Here is a 20975-nt window from a genome sequence, read left to right as displayed (position 1 = left end):
GTTATGGAGCGGACTGGATTTTTTTTTCTCTCCACAATTTATGATGAAGAATACGAAATTCCTTAGTTACTCTTGCATTATCTGTTGTCCCACTGTGTAATGATAATTTCAGTATAACTTATATTGAGTCCTTTTAAATTAATTTCCAGTAATTTAGTAATTAGTTAATAAAAATTATTAAATTTTGGACTTGAAAGCTATTTTTAATGGTTTTTAAGTTAAAATACTACTTATTTTTAATTAATTTTAATTAAGATTAAAAAATTATTTTTTCTTGCAAAAATTAACCGTAGAAATATTTTTAATCTCCTCTTGTTAGAACCTAATTTCCAATTATTTAGCATTACAGGTCGGTTTCTTATAATTTTTTTTTAATTCTCCAAAAGCTCTAGATTATTAGAAGCAGTAAAGAAATTTTGCTCCTATTTTTCGCTGTTTTCAAGAGGAAACACACTACGCAAATAAATGCACGTAAACACTACGATAAAGAAATTAATGAGGTTGTTACGTATAGTAAAACATGCGCCAGCGGTCAATGGTACTCTTGATTTTTATCAACAAATCAAGGTAATTATAGCGTTTCGTTATGCTTCTTCTCATGGCAAAATGCCAAGAACATTTCGGATCTAAACAGGCTCAATTAGTTGCTCATTTTTTTCCACATCAAAAAAAGAATGTTAAGAATATGGTGAAATATAAAATAAAATGTTAAAGTCTTATCTTTCCCTTGAAACAAAATTGATCATTAAAAAAATGCTCTGTTTCATTATTTGTATTGAAAGAAATGAGATATGCATTTTTTTTCTATCAAATATATTCAGTTGATAAATTGTGGTAATAGAAGCAATACTTGCTTTTGCTTATTTTCTTGTTTTATTGCCGGTCAGAAAATTCGGTCTTTGTCTGAAATTTTCTTTCCAAAAATTCATTATAACTTGTTGACTTCAGAGACATTTAACTATATCCAATCACTATTTATGTGGTCAATGCAGTTTGAAGAAATTCTAAAGGTAATTACTTTTTTACCTCGTAATCTGCTTTGTAAAAATATTCTTGAGCTTTCATTGACAAAGAGACGTTTTACTACTAATGGGTGTAAATTCGATGTCTTGCTGAAGACGTAGGAAAAATCGCCACCCAACTTCTGAAAATTCTTTTCCGCTCTCATTGTGACACAGTCCTGTTCGCCCTTAAAGTTTCGACAGCCCTGGGAATACGTCAGGACCAAACAATGGTTTCCTTGGTCATGGGAAGAATTGTCCCCTTTTGCTAAAAGGGTCCTTAGTTTTTCCTTTGAAGAGAAAATAGTGACAGCTTTTACTTTTGAGGGCGAGTTATGTCCTTTTGTGATTTTCATGGGACTCCCCATAGCAAGTGTTGAAGCAAATGCCCTGATAAGGGAACCACCTTCCACCCCGCTTTCCGCGAAAGAATACAAGAGGATGGGACAATGAAAAAGACATACACACACACACACCTGGAATTTCTTCAAGTGGGAAAAAAAAAAAAAAAAAAGACATCATGGCAAGAAACAGATGATTTTGTGTAATTGTAGACGCAGGTGACTATACGACTTGTGACTTCGCCGAGAGGATTTCTCGCTTAAATTAGGTTGTTTATTACTAATAATCAAATTGTAAGTAATTATTATACATATTAGCATTAGACTCAATTTGAAATTGTTCAGAAATCGTTTATACAGTTATAAAAAGTCCGTTACTAGGAAGCAAAATTTGATTTCTAATCTGCTGGGATGTTATTGATACGGATAAAGTTAAAGATTGTTTTTTATGCAGTAATATTTTAAGAAAAGTTTATTTAGCATGATTTTAAATTTAATATGCTTTATGTATTATTATGAATTTGATTGTAAATAGACTGTTTTCTAAAGTAATGATCAATTAGTTTTGCTGCTTTGTTATTGTATTGATAGTGTGTAATTAGAGTTCTTTTTCTATGTAAATTGTTATGCAGGCATGATACATTTCCGCAGAAATGCTTCTTTTAGCGGTTTTTTTTTTTTTTTTCGGAATCGAATTTTATCATAATTGAGATTGAATAATTTTTTCCATGTTATAATTCGACAATATTGTTAATATTTCAAAAACATTTTTTAAAAAAATATTTATTTTATTGTTAAATTTATCATTTGTATTTTACTTCTTGGTATTTTGTGTTAGACACAATTCAATATTTTATGAAATGCATTCTGTTTTGTTCCGAACTTGTGTTATATTTAGATAAGTGATAAAAAATTAATTCTATTCTTTTATATTTTACAAGTTTTGTTATAATGGAACAAAATTCATTTATTTATTGTTATTTGTGTTGGCATGTTTTTTAAATAAATATATTAACTTTAAAATGTTCATTTTTCCACAGTTATCATTCTAATTTAAATTTTTATCAATTTTTGAATTTAAATATTTTCTTAATTCTAAGCAGCACACATTATGAGGCATTATCTTTTATCAAAATTTTTTTTATTTTATCAACATGTTAATGATTTATTTCACCTTTTTTTGTAATTTTATGAAAATATATGTAGTATTTCAATTTATTTATGTTCTTAAATTAATTTTCTGCTCACTTGTATTTAAACTTCTGATTTCCCTGGGTTTTTCTTTTCCCATGCTTGTGTCTACATTCGCCTTAAATAAGAACTGTCTCTGCTAATTTCACATCTGCTGCTACATAAGTTCTGAATGTTTTCCCACGGTTACTTTTTCCTGCCTTCTGATTACTTTTTTATTTTTTATTTTTGCCTGACCATGGATCTAAACAAATAAATATTAATATTTGCTGAAAATCGAAATCTTATCTATAATAATTGTGAGGAAAAATATACGATCTTATTGAAAGAATTCATCGCCTGATTTTTTTAAAAATTTTTTTTACTGAAGGGGGGGGGGAACCATGTATGCGTTTGTTTCTTTTTATGATCTGTACTAATAATAAACACGAATTTCTCACTATCTCTCTCTTTCTGTATGTGTGTTAGTGCTGTACACATCAAACCGCTTTACCTACAGCTATATATTTTCGCACATATATATTTTGGAGGGTGGCAATATGCAACTCGGAGTGGTTTTTAAAATTTTTTAATTAATTAAAAATTAAGCAGCATTTTGGCGTTTTTCTGCGATAATTTATGAAAACATAGTTGCATAAAAATATATTTTTCATCGTTTCAAAATTTAAAAAATTATCTTTTTTAATAATAGAAATTTAAATATCTTGCAAAATTTTCCTGATTTTGTGACTATTTTGCTCATTTTCAACAATAGCATGACATTGTTATCCTATAGTTTTCATCAAATATGTAATCACGTGATTTTCTTCGATTGTTGAAAGCTAAAGAAGAAAATTGTGTAGTTTACTAGATGAATAAAAAAGTAAAGTTACAATATCGCGAAATTTGGAAATTAGATGACCCCTGATGTCTACATTTTTAATTGTACGATGATTTATGGAATTGCCTCCATAAGAAAAGTTTCTACATGCAATCAACAGAATTTATGACATTTAAAATAACTTAGCCTGACAATTTGCAGAATAAATCTGCGATTTATCCGAAATCTAATGTAACCTACTTCCCTCCCATTTTATAATTAGTAGAATCATGGAATTTGTATTCTTTATTACAAATCTATTTATTTGGCTTCTAAGCTAATATTTTTTAATCGAACTGTCTGTGGCTTATCTCGAATCGACGTCCTAAATAGCTGCTTAGTAGAAAATTCGACTCTGATTATTATTGTAACTTATTTTACTATCAAATATTTAGTTGCGAATGTTGGGGTAAAACACAATTGTGTGATTGATTTTTTTTTATTATTATTATACACATTTTTTAAGTACATTTGTATTTATAAAAAGATTGAAGCTGTGTTCATTTATATACGGTTTTTTTTTTTTTCTCCTTTTAAAAATATTTGTTGCATAATATATGCAAGGTAGAATTATATTTATATATAAATTTGTTTTCATAACACAAAATGAATAATCTTATCCTATATTAATAATTTATTTCTTAATTTCGAAGAATAATATCCGGCATTCATTCATATTTTCTTTGATCCCTTAAAAGAAGATATTAACTTATAAGGTTCTACTTATGATTGTCTTTTCCGAATGAGGCGCCGTGAATTAATATAGAGGTGTAAAATATTAGAATGAGCTTTGAAGATTTCATTTTCAGTTTATGGATAAATATTCCAGGTTTATTTAGCAGCTCATTTTAATGAACTGTCATTTTTAATTTTTAATTGGAAGCAATAAATCTTTGTACCTCTTTTTAAAAGTATCAAAACTGGAATAATAGATAATTAAGAACAAAGGTCACACAAAAACGTTAGTGAAGTGGGATTAGTAATGACTTATTTTTCTGGGCATTCTTCTTGATATCAGTAATTGTTATTCAATATTCTGCGGCGACCACTTTTCAACGGTTCTATCTCACTAAGGGGTGACACACTGAAGAATGTGCACCATATCCGGAAATGACTTTATTGTTAAATGTAAACATCTCCTCCTTTCCTCTCACCCTTATTGCCGAATTAAACCCAAATCGCGGAGAGTTTTAGAATCCATTGACAAACAATAGTTGAATTGCTTAGAAACGAATCCGATGTTTTTTTTTCTTTCTTTCTTTTTCCTACAGGTGGTGTTTTTTTTTTTTGGTATTATTATTTATTTATTTTCTTTTACCTGTATTTCTTTTCAGCGAAATTATTTTTGTACCCCTTCTGGCCAATTTTCCTTTTCCATTTCAAATGGAATTACACTAGCTTTTATCGTCTTTGATCAGACGAGAGATAAATTTAGTCACGAATTCTTTCTTTCTTTCTTTTTTTTACGAATTATTTTGGAACCTCATTCTATTTTCTCCTTCCCTCCCCTTTCCTATTCTTCATTTCGTTCACAAACCATAGGAATGTTATGCACCTCATAATCTTTCTATTGAAGCATCCTCGAATATTATTGCGCGTTCGTTCCAAATATAGCTACTGCTGGAGAACTCCTTTGCGCAAATTATGCTTCTCTATATCTCTCCACAATGGATCCTTAAAACCAGCTTTAGCCTTGGAACTATATTTCATTTATCTAATGGCATGTTTTGAACGTCTTGCAGATGGTATTTGTTGGTCGAGGGATGGAGGGGGGTTGAAAGTTTGCTGCAGTGTTTGGTGAAAAAGGCTTCCCGACGCATAAAGGAAGCTTCGAATTCAAAAAGAAAAATGTAAGGGGGGAGGGAGGGGGGAGCAGGAGAAACTGTCAACTTTCCAAAAGTATAGGGGTCGAGTCTTTTATTCCACGCCGTTGCACTTTTTAAATCATGGGGTTCGCGTTCGACGTCTTTGGAATTCAACAAGTTAAAAGACGAGAAGTTGCTGCGCCCGTGCTGAGGCTTTGGCGAATCTTGGCGTTCACGGATTTGCATTTTTTTGTATTTATTTTTTTTTTTTTGAGGGAAGGGGGGGGGGGGATTTATATTTGGAATTTTGTGTTGCTACATCACATCTTCGCTATTCCATAGGTTCATGTTTTAAAAACATTTTGTTGATACAAAGCACTTGTATATGTTACTTAACCCATTATAGTTAGGTATATATTCTTACCACCTGTAAAAGATTTTTTTTTATGAAGGCTCAAATAAGTATTCTAAAATGATGAACGGGGTAATCAGATGCTTAAAATTCAATTGAGCTACCTTAATAGCTCTGCAATACATTATGTCTATAGTTAAATATCATTTAAATTCAAAAATGGTAAATATGCTTACCACTGCCCGATCACGATGTAAGGATTTTCGTAGCGACAGTAAGTTCCAGCCCTTGTCATCAAATTTTTACTCCTGAAAAAGTTTTCAGACATGAAACACTACTGTGTTGTGCTCCTTATGTCTAAAATATTCTTATATTTAATTATCATTATTTGTTATTGAGTTTATTTAATTTAAATTCAACATTCAGTTTTAAAAAGGAACAAAAACTGTTGATGCAGTTGGAATTTCTTAAAATTCAGAATCTTCCTTCTAATGATTTTATGCATATTTTGGCTTCAATTTTGATGTATTGGTTATTTAAATACTATTATTTACCAAATTTTAATTTATTTTTTAAGGAAAAATGTGGCTAAGATATTATTAATAAAACTGCATCAGATTGCAACAATTTTATTTTTATGCAATGTAGTATTCCGCTGCATAATAAATACAAAATGAGCCTGCCTAATGAATGCAAAATGAGCTTCAAACGTTATTGTAAGACATTACTGAATTTAAATTCTATGATTTCTAACTAAAAAAACTGTAGAAAGTTGTTTTAAATTACCTACAATTCATTGGTAAATATGCTTACCAATGAACATTCGATGATATTTTTTGTCCTTAATGCTCTGTGGTAAATATGCTTACCATTTTGAACGATCTCTGGTAAGTATATTTACCACCCCTTATTTCATAAATTAAAGAAGTCAAATCAATGAACTTTTGATGTTTTAGTATTTGCATCATCAGTTTATTATGATATAACTCTAAAAAATTGTGTTTGTCAATGCCCCGGAATTATGTCCTATAAATGGTTAAATATATGCTCAAAATTGTATGCGTCACAGGAAGATGTATGAATTTGGTGGTTCTAATCGTTGCATCAAAGTTTCGCGTAATTTTGCTGTGCGGTCTTTGACCGGCGACAGTTTAATATAATATGACATTGTTGTATCTTTCTGATTGTTGGCATTTTCCCAGTGATTTCAAACGAATCTGAATGTTAAGATGGAAATTTTAGATTGGAATCGATATTTTTTGCTGAATGAATTCGATTTATTCTCATGATAAAAAATAACTTCGCTTACAGTCTGACATCTAACTGCATATGTTGCCTTACACTTGAGCTGTGGCGCCTTGTTGCATTCACATTATGAAATATTCAATAAATTCTAAAATCAAATTGACGTAATTTATGCGTATCACGTGCGCATGATGTGTCTCAATTTAAAGATTGGCAATTTTATTCCTCAACATATAAAGCCATTTTTTTAATTGAAATATAAAACTCAGTGCTGTATATTTCATTTTATTTTAGTGTTTAACAAATTTAAGCCATTTTTAAATTTAATAATACTGGAGATTTGAAATACTGTAGCCTTCTCGTTAAGTGTTCAATCTGTTATTTATTTGTTAGTTTTTAGATTATTCAAGTTTTATGGTACTAACAGTGGCAAACCACAGTTTGTTCGCTTTTTTATTTTTAAGAGTTGCTACATTTTATCGAATTTAATAAAATACGGCCTATTTGACAATGTACATGGAAAATTGCTTGCTAAGTATTGAAATTTTAATTTTTATAAAATAACTTGTACTCTCTCTCTCTCTCTATTAAACTAATTTTAGTTTTAACTTTTTAATTTTTCATGGAGTAGCTAACATCGTAATAATGCTATGTAAAAAAAAAAGTTTTTTTAAAAATAGTTTTTGAGTCTTTGGAAATGAGTTTTTTGAACATGTTGAAGAGCGCTGAAAATTTATTGTATTAAATCAATTAGAGATTAAACATTCCCATGGATTACATTCAGATACATTTTAATTCCTTGAAAAAATATTTTAATATTTGTGAAAACTAACAACAGTTTATTCAATATATATTTATGTTCCTCGCCTTAATCGAATTAGTGGGATATTTTGTAGGTACTAAGTAACATTTTACCATTCCTAATTGCTATGATAGTGTTACTTACAAAATGACTTGTTTGAAACCACATGGATTTCGCGAACACACATAATGGTCAGTCGACGTGGCACCTTTTTGGCGCTGTCATGGCATTTGTGAAAAGTTCTGCAGGGTACAGGTTGCAAGTTATGCGCACCAGACATCTTGGCGTCAGACTGAAGTGTTTCTTTTAAAAGTATAATGTTATCTATTTGAAATATTTTATATAGTCTTTCAAACAGTTTCAACTGTAAGATTTTCTTTTGCTTCATGCATGTGAAATTGTATTTAATTAAAAAAAAATGTCCTTCGAATCCAGTTTTGCATTTGTTTCAATATCGGTCTATTATTATTTCAATATATTTTTTTTTATTTCTTTTTTAACCTTGTAAGTATGGATTTTTAAAAATTACTATTTAGATGCAAAATTTAGCAAAGAATTCAAATACTTTTAAATTGAAAGATTAACAGAATAATACAATTAAACGCTCTAAATACTGAAAGATTAATGTATTAGATGGTGAAAAGCGTGGAATGCTGCAGATAATAGATTGATTTTCAACCCGCAGAAATTGCCACATTAATACTTGGAGGATTAAACATTATTTGAATGTTTTTAGCTTTGTTGGTTATTATTAATTGCTGCCGACTCTTGATTTAGTAACTTATAAAAGGCTCAATATTAGATAGCATTGCAGAAGTTTTGGTGTTAAAAAATTTGATCACTTGCTATTCGTGTATCAAAAGTCCTAAAAATTTTAATCAGTATTTATTAATCTGTAAATTTAGGGATATTTTTTATTACAGTGTTTAGTTGTAATATCGTAAATCTTTTGTAATATATTTTTAATACCATGTGAACTGTCTTAATTATTTTAATATCCGAAATATATTCGTTTATTTCAATTTAATTTGAATTTTGACTCTTTATATCTCCTTTGGCATCGCATTTGATCTCATGGTCTTACAGCTTTTTATCAGACCTATGTGGAATTTAAATTGCAATTTTGTTTTTTTATTTAATTAACAAAGAATTGGTTAATGTTGAGAAGGTTGATTTGAATAAAAAGAGTTTTGATCAAGGTTTAATTATGGAGACACTAGAAAACTTTTAAAAATATTTCTAGAGATCACAACAACAGTTTCGGATTTCTGACTAGGCAGCTGCTTAATGCTGCTGAGCTAAGGGGACCCGTAGGTAAATTATTTAAAAAATATATCAATTGCCAAATAAATAACTATACATAACTCTACTACCTTCTCTTTTGATGCAACAGATGGCGTTACCTTATTGACATCAAGGTTTATTCCCCATGATCCTCCTTGGGGATCATTATTCGATTGTATTTTGAGAGTGTATTTTTCGTGTTCGTGTTTGTTTTGTCTTGTAGAGATGTGGAACTTAGAAAATAATTAAATAACTGTTCCTAAAACTCTTTTATTATTTTCATTTACCTCATAATGAAGTTATAAATTGTCTCGTCCCTCTACATGCATTTATAAAATATACAAATTCTTTGAACTTTAGAATGATATTAATTCTGTTAAGTATAATTGATCAAGGTTCTGTTCCATTTATACTCACTTACTTATTTTAGCATTTATAAACACGAAATATCTGCTTAAATATAAATGTGTTCAAAGCTAGAAACATCGCATTCATGAGCCATTGTAAATTAATAAGTAAAAATACATACATTTTCATGAAATTACAAAAAGTTTAGCCTAAAATAATCATTAACATTTTAATAAAGTTAATGTGAAACCAAATTGATCAGCTTATTAAAAATTGGGCCTTGATGCTCACTGCCTAAAAGCCACGAAATGCCTGAATCCGCCATTCATTGTTTAATACTAATGCATCTCAGAAAACTCAAGTTCATGCCCATTTATAATAGGAATCTACATATGGAATTTTAAAATCAATGCAGAAAGACAAATCAAAGATTGATTGCATTAGTAATAAAGCATAAACGCAAACAATGAAAATTTCATGAAGTTAGGGATAGTTATAAATTTATTATCAAGATATCAAATATTTTTATTACAACTGCTTAGTTTAATTTGCTTATCATTTTTTGTGATTTGCTTCTTTGCTCTGGTTAGAATCAAGATCCGGGATTGAGTTGTATTCCATTTTGCCAAGTATCATTGATCCATTAATCTCATTAATATTGAAAATTTTATACCTAAAAAATTAACTTGAACGGGTAAAATATTTTGAGGCGCAAAATTATTTGCTATATGATTGGTTATAGACAAATTAATTTGTAAAGCGTTACATATCAAATTAGTTACGGCCTTCGGAATTTTTGTATCATTCAGTCTAGATCATCACTAATAAAACGTCCCCAATCCCATTTTTTCTAGATTTTCTATGGTACAATTTAGAAAAACAAGATAGGATAAAGAAAGAAAGAAAGATTTGAGGGATTTATAAGCTACTTAGTAACCCCCCACCCCACTTCAAAATAAAAAAAAGATTTTGCACAGCTTAAGTATATCATTGCGACAGTCGTGCTCTGTCAGATCTATTGTTCTGAGAATGTTCGCTTTATCCTCCCCTTTCTTGATTGTTACCGCGAATAGCGCGAAAGTGACTGTACTTGGGTTGAAAAGTATGCTTTCATCTTTCCGTCTTAACCAAAGGAAAGGAAGGGGGTGATTTTTTTTTTTTCTTTTCTTTTTAACAACCCTTTTTTCACCCTTTACCTTTCAACGTAAAGAATACTTTGGATCTTTTTTCTTTGCAAAAGTGTAGCACAGCTGTCTTGTGTTCTTTTGGTGTAAAAGCAGTGTTTGTATAATAAACAGTTATAGAAGAAGTTATTTTTTGCATGTTTTGGGAGGTAAGCGATTCTTGTTTCTTCAGTATTTTTTAAACTGAGCTGCCTTGATTATTTTCTTTTTAAAATTCATGTTTTTCGTATGTATGGTTAACATTAATAAAATAAAATTAACAAATTATTGTTATTATTGCTCAAAAAACTTTCATGGACAGAGAAAGCTCAAAAATGATTTTCCTATTTTATTGCAAATTTTTACCTTAATTTTTTTTTTAATTCACTAGAGAGAAAAACTAGATCTAAACCATATTTTTCAATTTTTTTTTGTGTGTGAATTTGAATTATCCATTTAAAATCAAATAATTGAATTTTTGAAGGTATTTTTGTCTTTAAGTATTTGTTTTCTAATTTTCCTCCCTTCTTTTTCAGATTTTGTGCTGTTAATGGATAATTTATAAGAATTTGCAATGAGGATAAAGCGCTTATCGTTTGCTACGACAGTGCTGCTGTCAATTTTTTATGTAGCATATGCAAGTAAGTTCATTTTTATAAAAATTCTGGTCACATTCCAAGTTTGCAAATTAAGATATTATTGTGCCGGCAGTTCGTTTTTATTTCACTTTTGGGGGAAATAAAATTGATTTTAAAAATATAATGTTCATATGCCGATTGAATAACTAAATATTTTTAAAAATCTTTAAAAAAATGGAAGTATAAGAGTATGAAGAGTCGTTTAGCGTGTAAGTATTTATAAACCAAATTGCTATATTAATTGCAAGATTTCTATGCATTACAGTACGAATGCATAGAATTTACTAGATTGTCTGTGGCTCTTGGCAGTGCACATTATGAGCTTTATCATTAAAAAAAAGTTTTTATCTCATTTGATTTCTCATTTCAGAACATTTTAAACATATATTTATGGATTGAACATTTTAAAATTCTTATTTTAGTAACTTTATGGAAATGCATGTGTTTTTTTTAATTTATTATTCATATTTTTTTTATGACTAATGACTGTACGGAACCAACGTTTTATTCAATACTAGCCGCCTTTTGTGACCAGCCGGTTCGCCAATCTTAATGTTCGTTAAAATTTTAATAATTAAATATTTTATGCATTTCATACTTTAATAGCTTCTTCATCAAAATATTTTAAAACTTCAAATTTTGATAGTCATATAATTCACTCATAATATTATAAACGCCTTCAGTCATAACGTAATTTGTATCTCTCTAATTTTCTGTTAGCTCCCGTAGAATTTATACTTTAATTTAAAGTGGAAAGGATTAATCTGCAATTAATATAATAATATTTTTTACTGAAACATAGTATTTTTTTGCAATATGATTACTGAAAACAGTCACTGAGCGTTTAAACTTTATGGGCACTAATCTTTCTTAATTTATATAATATTTCAAGAATTTGTCAACAAAATTTTCTCAGATTCATCATGACCAGATCGATTAATTAACAATGTTTAATTTTAAATGCATCAAATACTAAGAAAATAAAACGAATCGTTTAAAATAATCGGTTGAAAACAGGTTAAAAAAACTACTTTAAAAACGATGGACTTAAAACTATAAGCATATACAAAAAATATATAACTAACATAAATACACTTTAATTACAAAAGCAAGCAACTAATCTAAAAATAATTTAAATCATCCGTTGATAATGGTTGACATGTCAACAATCAGAACACAATGCGCATGCGTGAATTTTCAACGCCAGTTTCTTTAACGCAAATGCGTGAGTTTTTCTACGCCAGTTGGGGTAACGCTATGCAGATTAGAAATTTTTAATATCCTTTATTCTGTTTTATTTTAATTCAAAAGTACTTCAGAATGAATCTGAAAGATCGATTAATTAACAATGTTTAATTTTAAATGCACCAAACATTAAGAAAATAAACAGAATCGTTTGAAATAATCAGCCGAAAAATCTTTAGCCTAGCTTCATTACTGTTGGGGAAAAAAACTCAACTCTTACTCATTTGGCGGTGGGGAAAATGAAAAGATATTTTTGGTGGGAAAGTTAGTTTTTAATTAATAATTAAAATTCTAATTAAATATTCAAAAAAAGGGACCCCAGGTACACATTCTGGGCCTCCAAGGTATACTTGTACCAAATTTGGTAGCTGTAGGTCAAATGGTCTTTTCTGTAGAGCGCCAACACACATACACACACATTGAGCTTTATATATAAGTATAGATTTCTGAAGTAGATACACAATGTCATTAAATACTTTTAATAGCATAATGTAACAGATAGGGATCTGACCAATTATACTTGAAAAAGTGTTGGTATCATCCTAATATTTTATAAATCTTAGAATTTGCAATTTTTATAAATTTATTTATTTCTCAACTAGCCTATTTTTTAATTAACCCGCCTGCGTCCCAGCGCAGCGACTCTAAACAAATACGTTACATAGTCTCTATGATCGGAAATCCGTCCATGTGTCTCTGCAAGCGATAATCGAAATTGCAACGCTTTTAATTAACTGTCAGTAATGAATGAATACCGAAATTGCGAAACGACTCGACGGTAAGATAAGAGTAAGATTTTAAATATCAATAAAACGGATTTTTATCATACACAGAGTGTAAATGCTTTTAAATTTATTCTGCATATCATCGAGTGGCGCGTTGTCAATAAGCAGTGGGATGTTTTTGATAAAGGAAGTTTGATATTATTTATCAAAGGATTTATACATGATTGCAAAAGAAACTGTGTTTAATGTGCAGAGATCATTAAAGTATGCTCAATCACAATATAAACTAACGCATACATAATTTTAAAAAATGGACGTAATTTATTAATTTATAAAATTTATAGATTTTTATGGCACATAGTTAATGGCAAACTTTTTTTTTTTTAAAGGTGTTTTAGACATTTTTGTTTGAAAAAGATTATGTAGCATGAAATGCAGTTTATTTTTAAATAATAAATATTTTTGCTTATCTTTAGATTTGTGCTCCTATTTTATTTTGTATTGAGAATAAGCAAAAACTCGATATTTGCTTATTCTAAGCCAATTCTTTTTTTCTTTTTCTTTTTTTGAAATAAAGACCGGTTTAAAAAAATCTGTTATAAAAATTATATTATTTGATTGATAAGCTAATATTATGGCATTGATATGGTGGAACGTTACATATTTATTTATTTTACATATTTATTTATGTAATTATTTTTAGACAACTTTTCAAAATTGCTTAAATATACTTTAAAAAAGATTTTTAAGATTATTTAAAGTATTTCTGGTGATTAAAAAAAAATCAGTGTGGTTGGATTGTATTTGCACTATTCGAAGTTACATTTCGGTGAAATATATTGAATATCCTGCGGTAAAATTAGTTTTAAAAGGAACGTTGTTTTAGGTTACATCCTGGAACAAGCAACTTCTTTGTTCCGAGATGAAAAAGTAATCTCAACACTTCATAACTTATTTCCCAGGTAAAAGTTCCTGCTTTTTCCGTCTTAGCGTTAAAATAAACAAAAAAAGAATCCTCCTCCTTGCGTTCGTGAATGTACTCAAAAATGAGAGGCCGAGCAACCGGAGTTTGTTTTTTCTGTTTTTGTTCAACTGTCAAGAGGGAAAAAAAGCGTCTTAATAATCTCGCTCTCAACGCCGTCTCAAATATGGCGCTGATTGAGTTCAAAAACCAAGGTCATATTGCAATCCACCCAAACAGGAGGGAAAAAAATATAAATGGAATTCGATATCCCCCGATATGTGTTTTTTTCCCCCCTACGTCCCTATCTCTCTCGCGCGCCTTATAAAAAGAAAAGAAAAACAAAACAAAACCTCCATAGCATATAATTGAATTTATGGGACTGTCAGTTATGGAACAGCAGATAACGACTGGTATCACAGTTTTATTTTATTTTTTTTATTTTAACTGCCAGTTGACAAGAGAGTGAAAAAGAACTTAAGCGCAATAGTGCATTAAGATTATCAGTAACTGTTGGGCGGGAGATGGTTTTTAAGTGAAAAGGATGATTAAGATTGTTTTCAAAATTTTTCTGTTTAAGGCAACAGGCGGCAGTTTCTTTCGTATTTAAATTTCTCTTCAAAAAAAGGTAGAATTTTTATTGACATTGGTAAAAAAAGTAGATCTTATTATAATTTTCTGAACAATTTCCATGAAAGTGGCCTTTTTCTTGCTTTTATTCAGACATTATCTTTACTTAAGATGCAAATGAGAGGCATTTCTTAAATGAGAATAGCTAGAAAATGTCGGATGTCCTTAATGATAATATTTATTTTGTTGTTTTTAGAACAAATTTATTCTTAAATCTTAAAATGGCCTAGATTTTCATTTTTTGTCTGATTATTTATATTTGAAACATATTATATCATGTTAACTTTATTTCAGATGCAGATCTTTTAAAATGAGTCTTTTTAAAACAATTCTAGAAGAGCCCAAAATTAATTCTGAAGGGAGAAGAACATGACTTGAAAGTTTTATCGATTAAAGTAGTATGTGAGGATGAATTAATTTTTGGAAATCATTATCAGCTTGCTGATTGATAAGTCTTTATAGATCTACAGTCTTCTCTTGATTATTCCTAACGTCTCGTTCTTTCTTGTCCATTCTGTTGTACCCAAGTGCAGTTGAGGGACACTAAAATGTGTTCTTTTCAGAAAGAAAACAACTTTAGGTAATTTCGAAAAATATATAAAAACTACAGGATTTAAAAAAAAAAAAATTCGTTACCAAGATACAGAAATATTTGCTTATTCACTTATTTCTAAATACATCACAGCGCATGAACAGAATGGTTACGCAGGAATGTTTCAATCGAAATTTGTGAATAGAATTATTCATATAATTTGAATCGTAAGAGATTTCGTCTCGTTATTGAATACATTCGATCTGTCCAGCGTTAATGTACTTAAGAAAGGTCATTCCTTTTATGAATACGAAACGAAAAGTCACAGTCAAAATTTAGATCTTAATATAATAAATCTTGATCTTACCAAAATAAATCTTGGCGAGGATTTCAGTGCTATTTGAAACCAGCACCAAATATATTTCAGCAAATTTGTTCTTCAAAAAAATTTCAGACCAAATATTTTATATGTTCTTTCTGGGGGTTTCCCCCCTCCCTTCTTTATTTAATGAATACTATATATAGTACTAATACTACTAAAAGATATATGCTTTTTTTTAATGATAGGTTATTATCTAAAAGTTAATGCATGTCCTGTTTTAAGGGGGAAAATATGGCCATGTTAATTATAATGCGCATGCATGGATCATTATTATTGTAATATAAAGTTACATTTTAATTAATTAATCTTCATTGCAATTGCTTTTAAATGCATTAGAATGATTCATTGCTCATAAATAATTCCATTGATATTCGTGAATTGAATAAAAGGAACATCGCTAAGAAGTAATTATGTTGTGTTTAAAATTATTTATTAATTGCATTTGCCATACGCGCCAATACATTCTGTTTATTTAGTCTTCTAGATCTGAAAGATGCGTTCATTTCAAAAAATTGTAGAAAACCTTGGGTGGAATTGATTGTTTTATCTACCTAGTTTAATCTTGTTAGAGTGGTATTTCTTAGGGGCACTCTAGAAGGATGGAACATTCAGGGCTACCTAGAACCTAGCCGCACCCTGTGGCATGTGAGTCGCTAAACACCAACACTTCCCTAATAATGCCTCCCTCACCTTATCTCTGGCCCCTGAGGTTTTGCCCCCTCTCACATTCTGCTGATCTGGAAACTATATATTTGTGCTGTTTGATATATATACAGTTGTGCTGTTGGATATGTGATATATCTTTATTAAATTAGTGCAATTTGGCATTTTTTTTATCGCTATAGCTATATATAATTGTTGATGGCTTTTTGTTATTATATATTGCATAATTTCTGTTATGAATCTATTGTAATAATTAATATTTTTTGCATTCAATAATTTTAATTTTATTTCTAAAATGCGCCTATGTATGTTTTAATTGTCTTTAGATTTTAAAGATTCGTTGTATAAAAAAATGTAACTAATGATTTTCGCAAAAAAAAAAAAACAAAAAAAAAACATCCTATTTATTGAATATATGTTATTTTCTTCGTTGCATTCAATGAAACAAAACTCAAAAAGAAAATTAATTAAATATTATTACTAAAACTTTATAAAACAAGGATTGGCCAAAAAAAAAAAAAAATGAATACTTTAAATGTTGATATAATCGATGAAGATTTTCATTAAAAAAAAAAATTCCGTTTTCACTTAAAGAACCATTGTTTGTTATTAACCGTATTTTCACTCCATTTTCTAAATTATTTTTTAAAAAAAGCATTTGAAGCGGAAATATATAATATTCCGCTGATATTATATATATATATATATATATATATATATTTATATAATATTCTGGAAAATTATTTCACAATTTATTTTTAAACTGAATATTGGTACATTAATTAATTGTGTCATTGGTGCAATTCTACAGGTCATTTGAAAATGACCAGCAGAATCATAAAAATATATATAAATTAACTTTCATCCGTCATTCATAAGTGGAAATTACTATTTTTATATGCTCTTAAATATCATCAAACTTTAAGAAAATCATAAAATGGAAACTTGGGCAAATAAATTAACTTTCAAATGTTCGATATTTACTAACATGGTAATAAATTAATGTATTAATTCTCCTAGTGATGTAGATTGATAAAATTATACAAAATTCTTTCACGTTGTTTTGGAAGAAGGCATTTAAATTGTATGATTGTCTAATTTTTCTTGCTTCATTTATAATTTTGCCAAGTTATTTAATCTATGTTTTGATAACGAACTTCTGTAACAGACTTTTTTTTAAAGATACAAAATTGCTGTTTTTCCAGTTTAGTTTTAAGAATAAAAATATCAGGAACTGAATAATATAGAAATCGAATACGAGGTTTATCTGTTAAGCGATAAATATTTTTGTAGGGGGACATTAACGTGTCGATTCTAGTACAACATTGATTTATTATTGTTGCTTTACACAAATGAATAAGTTTACAACAATAATTAAAAAATGCACAAACAAACAAAAAATAAATAAAATGGCAGAAATGTTCAGTATTATTGTATTGGTAATTCAAGTGCTTAATTATTTGAACTAAATATAAGCTGAGTTGAATTAACGGCGCTATATTTCACATTATAATTTCATCAAATTGTAGTCGTTTGTGGATAGTAATATTTAATGTTATGATTTATTTTTAATTCTTTTTTTTTTTTTTTTTTTACATTGTATTGACGACATTAACTGGGGCATATTTCACAGCAATGCTTCAGATACGTTCGTATAAAAGAGAAGACTCTTAATAATTCGATATCTCTTTATTTTTATAGAATTAAATCAAAAGATATAATTTAACTATCAAGGGTCAAAATCTTTTCAAAAATGATAAATGAGAAATATGCCTTCCCCCATTTTTTTAAAGTTGAACATGAGTTCAAAGAAATTCAGTTTTTAACAACTCAAAATTATTATGTTTGAATTAAAAGAAGAAATCATGATTGGAGTGCTGCATTCTATTTAATAAATCTGTTGAAAATAGCGTTAAAATTTTAGTATATGAAAATTCCTATAATTTGTAAGGTGTTTTAAAGCTAGTTCGAATTTTTATGAAATTTATAAAATTTCGTTTCTTTTTCCAGAGCTCACTTTATATAATGTTGAAGTTATTTGGTGATTTTTTTTTGGGGGGGGGGATTAGTTTCACACATTTATAAATGGAAAGAAAATTCTCCTTCCATGTTATAAAAACTCTGAATGAGCCAGTTTGTGAGATCTATCATCCTCAATAAAGAATTCATTTTCCAACTATTGTATAAAGCACAAAATTTACTAACCCAAAGAATTTGGGAAGTGTCATCCCAAGTTTAATTTAGAAAGCAATTGCTTTTTAAAGAGTTTTTTTAGTAAATTGGTTTGTACAATTTGAGTAAAGAGTTTTTACAGTTGGCGTCTTGGCGTTTTTCTTATGCTTAGAAATCGTCAAGAATTAAAAGAAAACACATAAAAGTAGCTTCTTAGTTTATACTTAATATGTTTTCTAAAGTGGGTAAGAAGAAAGTAGTTGGAATTCAGGAGTGATTTCCCATCACTGGCATAGCAATCATTTGAAGTTGTCCCAGAATAGAAAATAGTATTATCTCCTGAATAAGTCCATTAACATAACATTAATAGTTACTGAAATACGTGAATAATCATTGACAATTAAACTTACCATGCTCTTTATTGAAAGATCAGGTTCCAAAGATATTTCTTTCATAATAATTAATAATAGTTAAATATAAAATAGTTCTTCATAATAGTTAAATTTCTGCTTCTAGCCTTGAAGAATTTCAGATGCACTGGTATTGATTCAATGACTCTGACTAAATAAATGCCTCGATACCAGTCCTTCTGACCTAAACTTTTGGGTAGATTCCTATAGGAAGACTACCTATTGCAATGGCTCTCTTTAAAAGACGTTGGGAAAATTTCTTCAATTCTTTTACGATCATGATCCCTAGAAACCCAAACCACCTTTCGTTCAAAAGTTTATGTATAATATAATATGCGTTTAGCGTTTTGCCCATATTATCTTGTAAAGAAGATAACTAGAGTAGTTTTGTTTAGATTTTAACTGGCTTGGAATTTGTTATTAGAAATGTACAAATCTCGGACGAGTTTGTAAATGGCTCATCTTGCTCAAGGGGATGGAAATGGTGGGGGAGGTGTTAATTTTCATTTCGCTGTAACTTTCTTAATATTGAAGACAGAAAAACAAATCCGAATAACTAAATCAGCCCCTCATTAAAGCGAATACTTTTTGTTTATAAAATTTTTCGATAACTATTATCTTGGAAGTTAGGGGTAAAATGTGGTTTTCAAGCCCTCATTTTGATTGTTTCTAACATCAACAATTTATGTTGCCAGATAATTTAGATGTAAAGGAATTTGCATTTTCTTTCCAGCTTGCCGAAAGGATATTTTTTTATTTAGTTAACTGAAAATGAATTTGATAGTTGAAGCTGTCGCGAAGTTCTTTAAACTGCCTTTCGGAACCTCTTTTCAACGTGGAGGTTTGCATCTAGTCTAATTCTCTCCTTTATTTATATATGAATTAATTAGTTGTACCTCAATCGCAATATGTTCATAATCCCTCACAAGTGTCTATTTTACTTACATTTATTCTGAATTTGCAAGCTTGATTTTAATTATGATCTCGTTTCTCTTCTCTTGTCATACACTATCACAAACGTGTCCGTATTCCGACTTTTAATTAGGTTGTATTATGCTAAGTGGAAAGGAAATTGTGAAAGTTTTATAGTTTTTCAATATTTTTATCATTCTTTGCTTAATTCGTAGCTTACGAACTATGCCATAATTTTCTTTTGTAGTTTTCTTTTTATTTTTTTATTAATTTTTCCAGTCTCTTTTGACTTAATTGAATATTATGAGATTCATGTAGCATTTCAAAATTTTATCATGAAATTCTTTAACATAAACATGTGATTAATAAATAGCACCACAAGTAACCCTATTTCTGGTTTCTTCTGGAATTTATATTAATTTTCTTTCGAGACTTTTGAAAAAGGAATATGCGTATGTGTGTGAGAAGGGTAAGAAATAAGAGAGATAATTTAGCATTAAAAACTAGGGACAATCATAAAAATCACGTTATGAATATTTAATGACCGGTACATATTCAAATTTTAAATCTGCTCCACATCCTACTATTATTATCTGTAACCGTAAAAAAAATTCTTTGTTATTGGGAATAATTTATCTCCTTGGTAATAAAATTCTAGTTCTTATAAATTTAGTTATAAACTTAGTTCGTATTCGAATTTGTTTAATGTTTTTGTTATTTTCTATAGAATCATTTATGTTTGAACACTATATGAGAACGGATAATGTTAAATTATATTGTCCTATTTTGAATAGGTAATATATGTAGTTAATTTGTTTATAATAAAAAGTCATCTAATAAATAATTTGCTTCTTAATAAATATGTGTATTAGTGTGCTTAAAACTTTATGCTTAAAAAGAATACCATTGCCTTCGAATTTTCACAATCCATACATTTAATTAATAACCCAGGATCTATGAATATTTTCTTTTAATAGATCTTTTCATCTTGCAAATATAATGCAGCATTTTCAAGCAGAAGATAGAAATATAAACAACAAAATTCTAACATATGATATGTGATATTAGATGCATATGCATTGTTGTACAGTGCATCATTTAAGTTATATGTACAGATGGTATGGATAGCTATTTTTATTATGTGACTGTGTATTACATGATAATTCTACTCTATCTTTCTTTTAATCTTGTATCCTTTAATTTATTAACATAAAATAATTATCCGAGTTTCTTCAAATTTATCATTGAAAGAATGAGTTTCACACAATTCAAATTTAGTTTTGAAGAATCTGTAGTTTAGGAAAATGATGAATT

At 28.8% G+C, this 20975-nt stretch overlaps 1 protein-coding gene across 2 annotated transcripts in view; it reads left to right on the top strand.

The window, feature by feature from the left end:
• LOC129966175 (cell adhesion molecule-related/down-regulated by oncogenes-like) overlaps window positions 1-20975 on the top strand; it is an 82924-nt gene that overhangs the window by 36415 nt on the left and 25534 nt on the right. For both annotated transcript variants that reach the window (XR_008784263.1, XM_056080575.1), the window contains exon 2: window positions 10928-11032. Coding sequence is in view for 1 of the 2 variants with exons in the window: in XM_056080575.1 (XP_055936550.1) it covers window positions 10966-11032 (67 nt within the window). In the remaining variant the exon portion in view is untranslated. The remainder of the gene's footprint in view (window positions 1-10927; window positions 11033-20975) is intronic.

This window comes from Argiope bruennichi, chromosome 4 (genome assembly GCF_947563725.1).
Source record: "Argiope bruennichi chromosome 4, qqArgBrue1.1, whole genome shotgun sequence".
Taxonomy (NCBI): Eukaryota; Metazoa; Arthropoda; class Arachnida; order Araneae; family Araneidae; genus Argiope; species Argiope bruennichi.
Note: the sequence above shows the minus strand (reverse complement) of the source record. Positions and strands in the feature narration are given on the sequence as shown.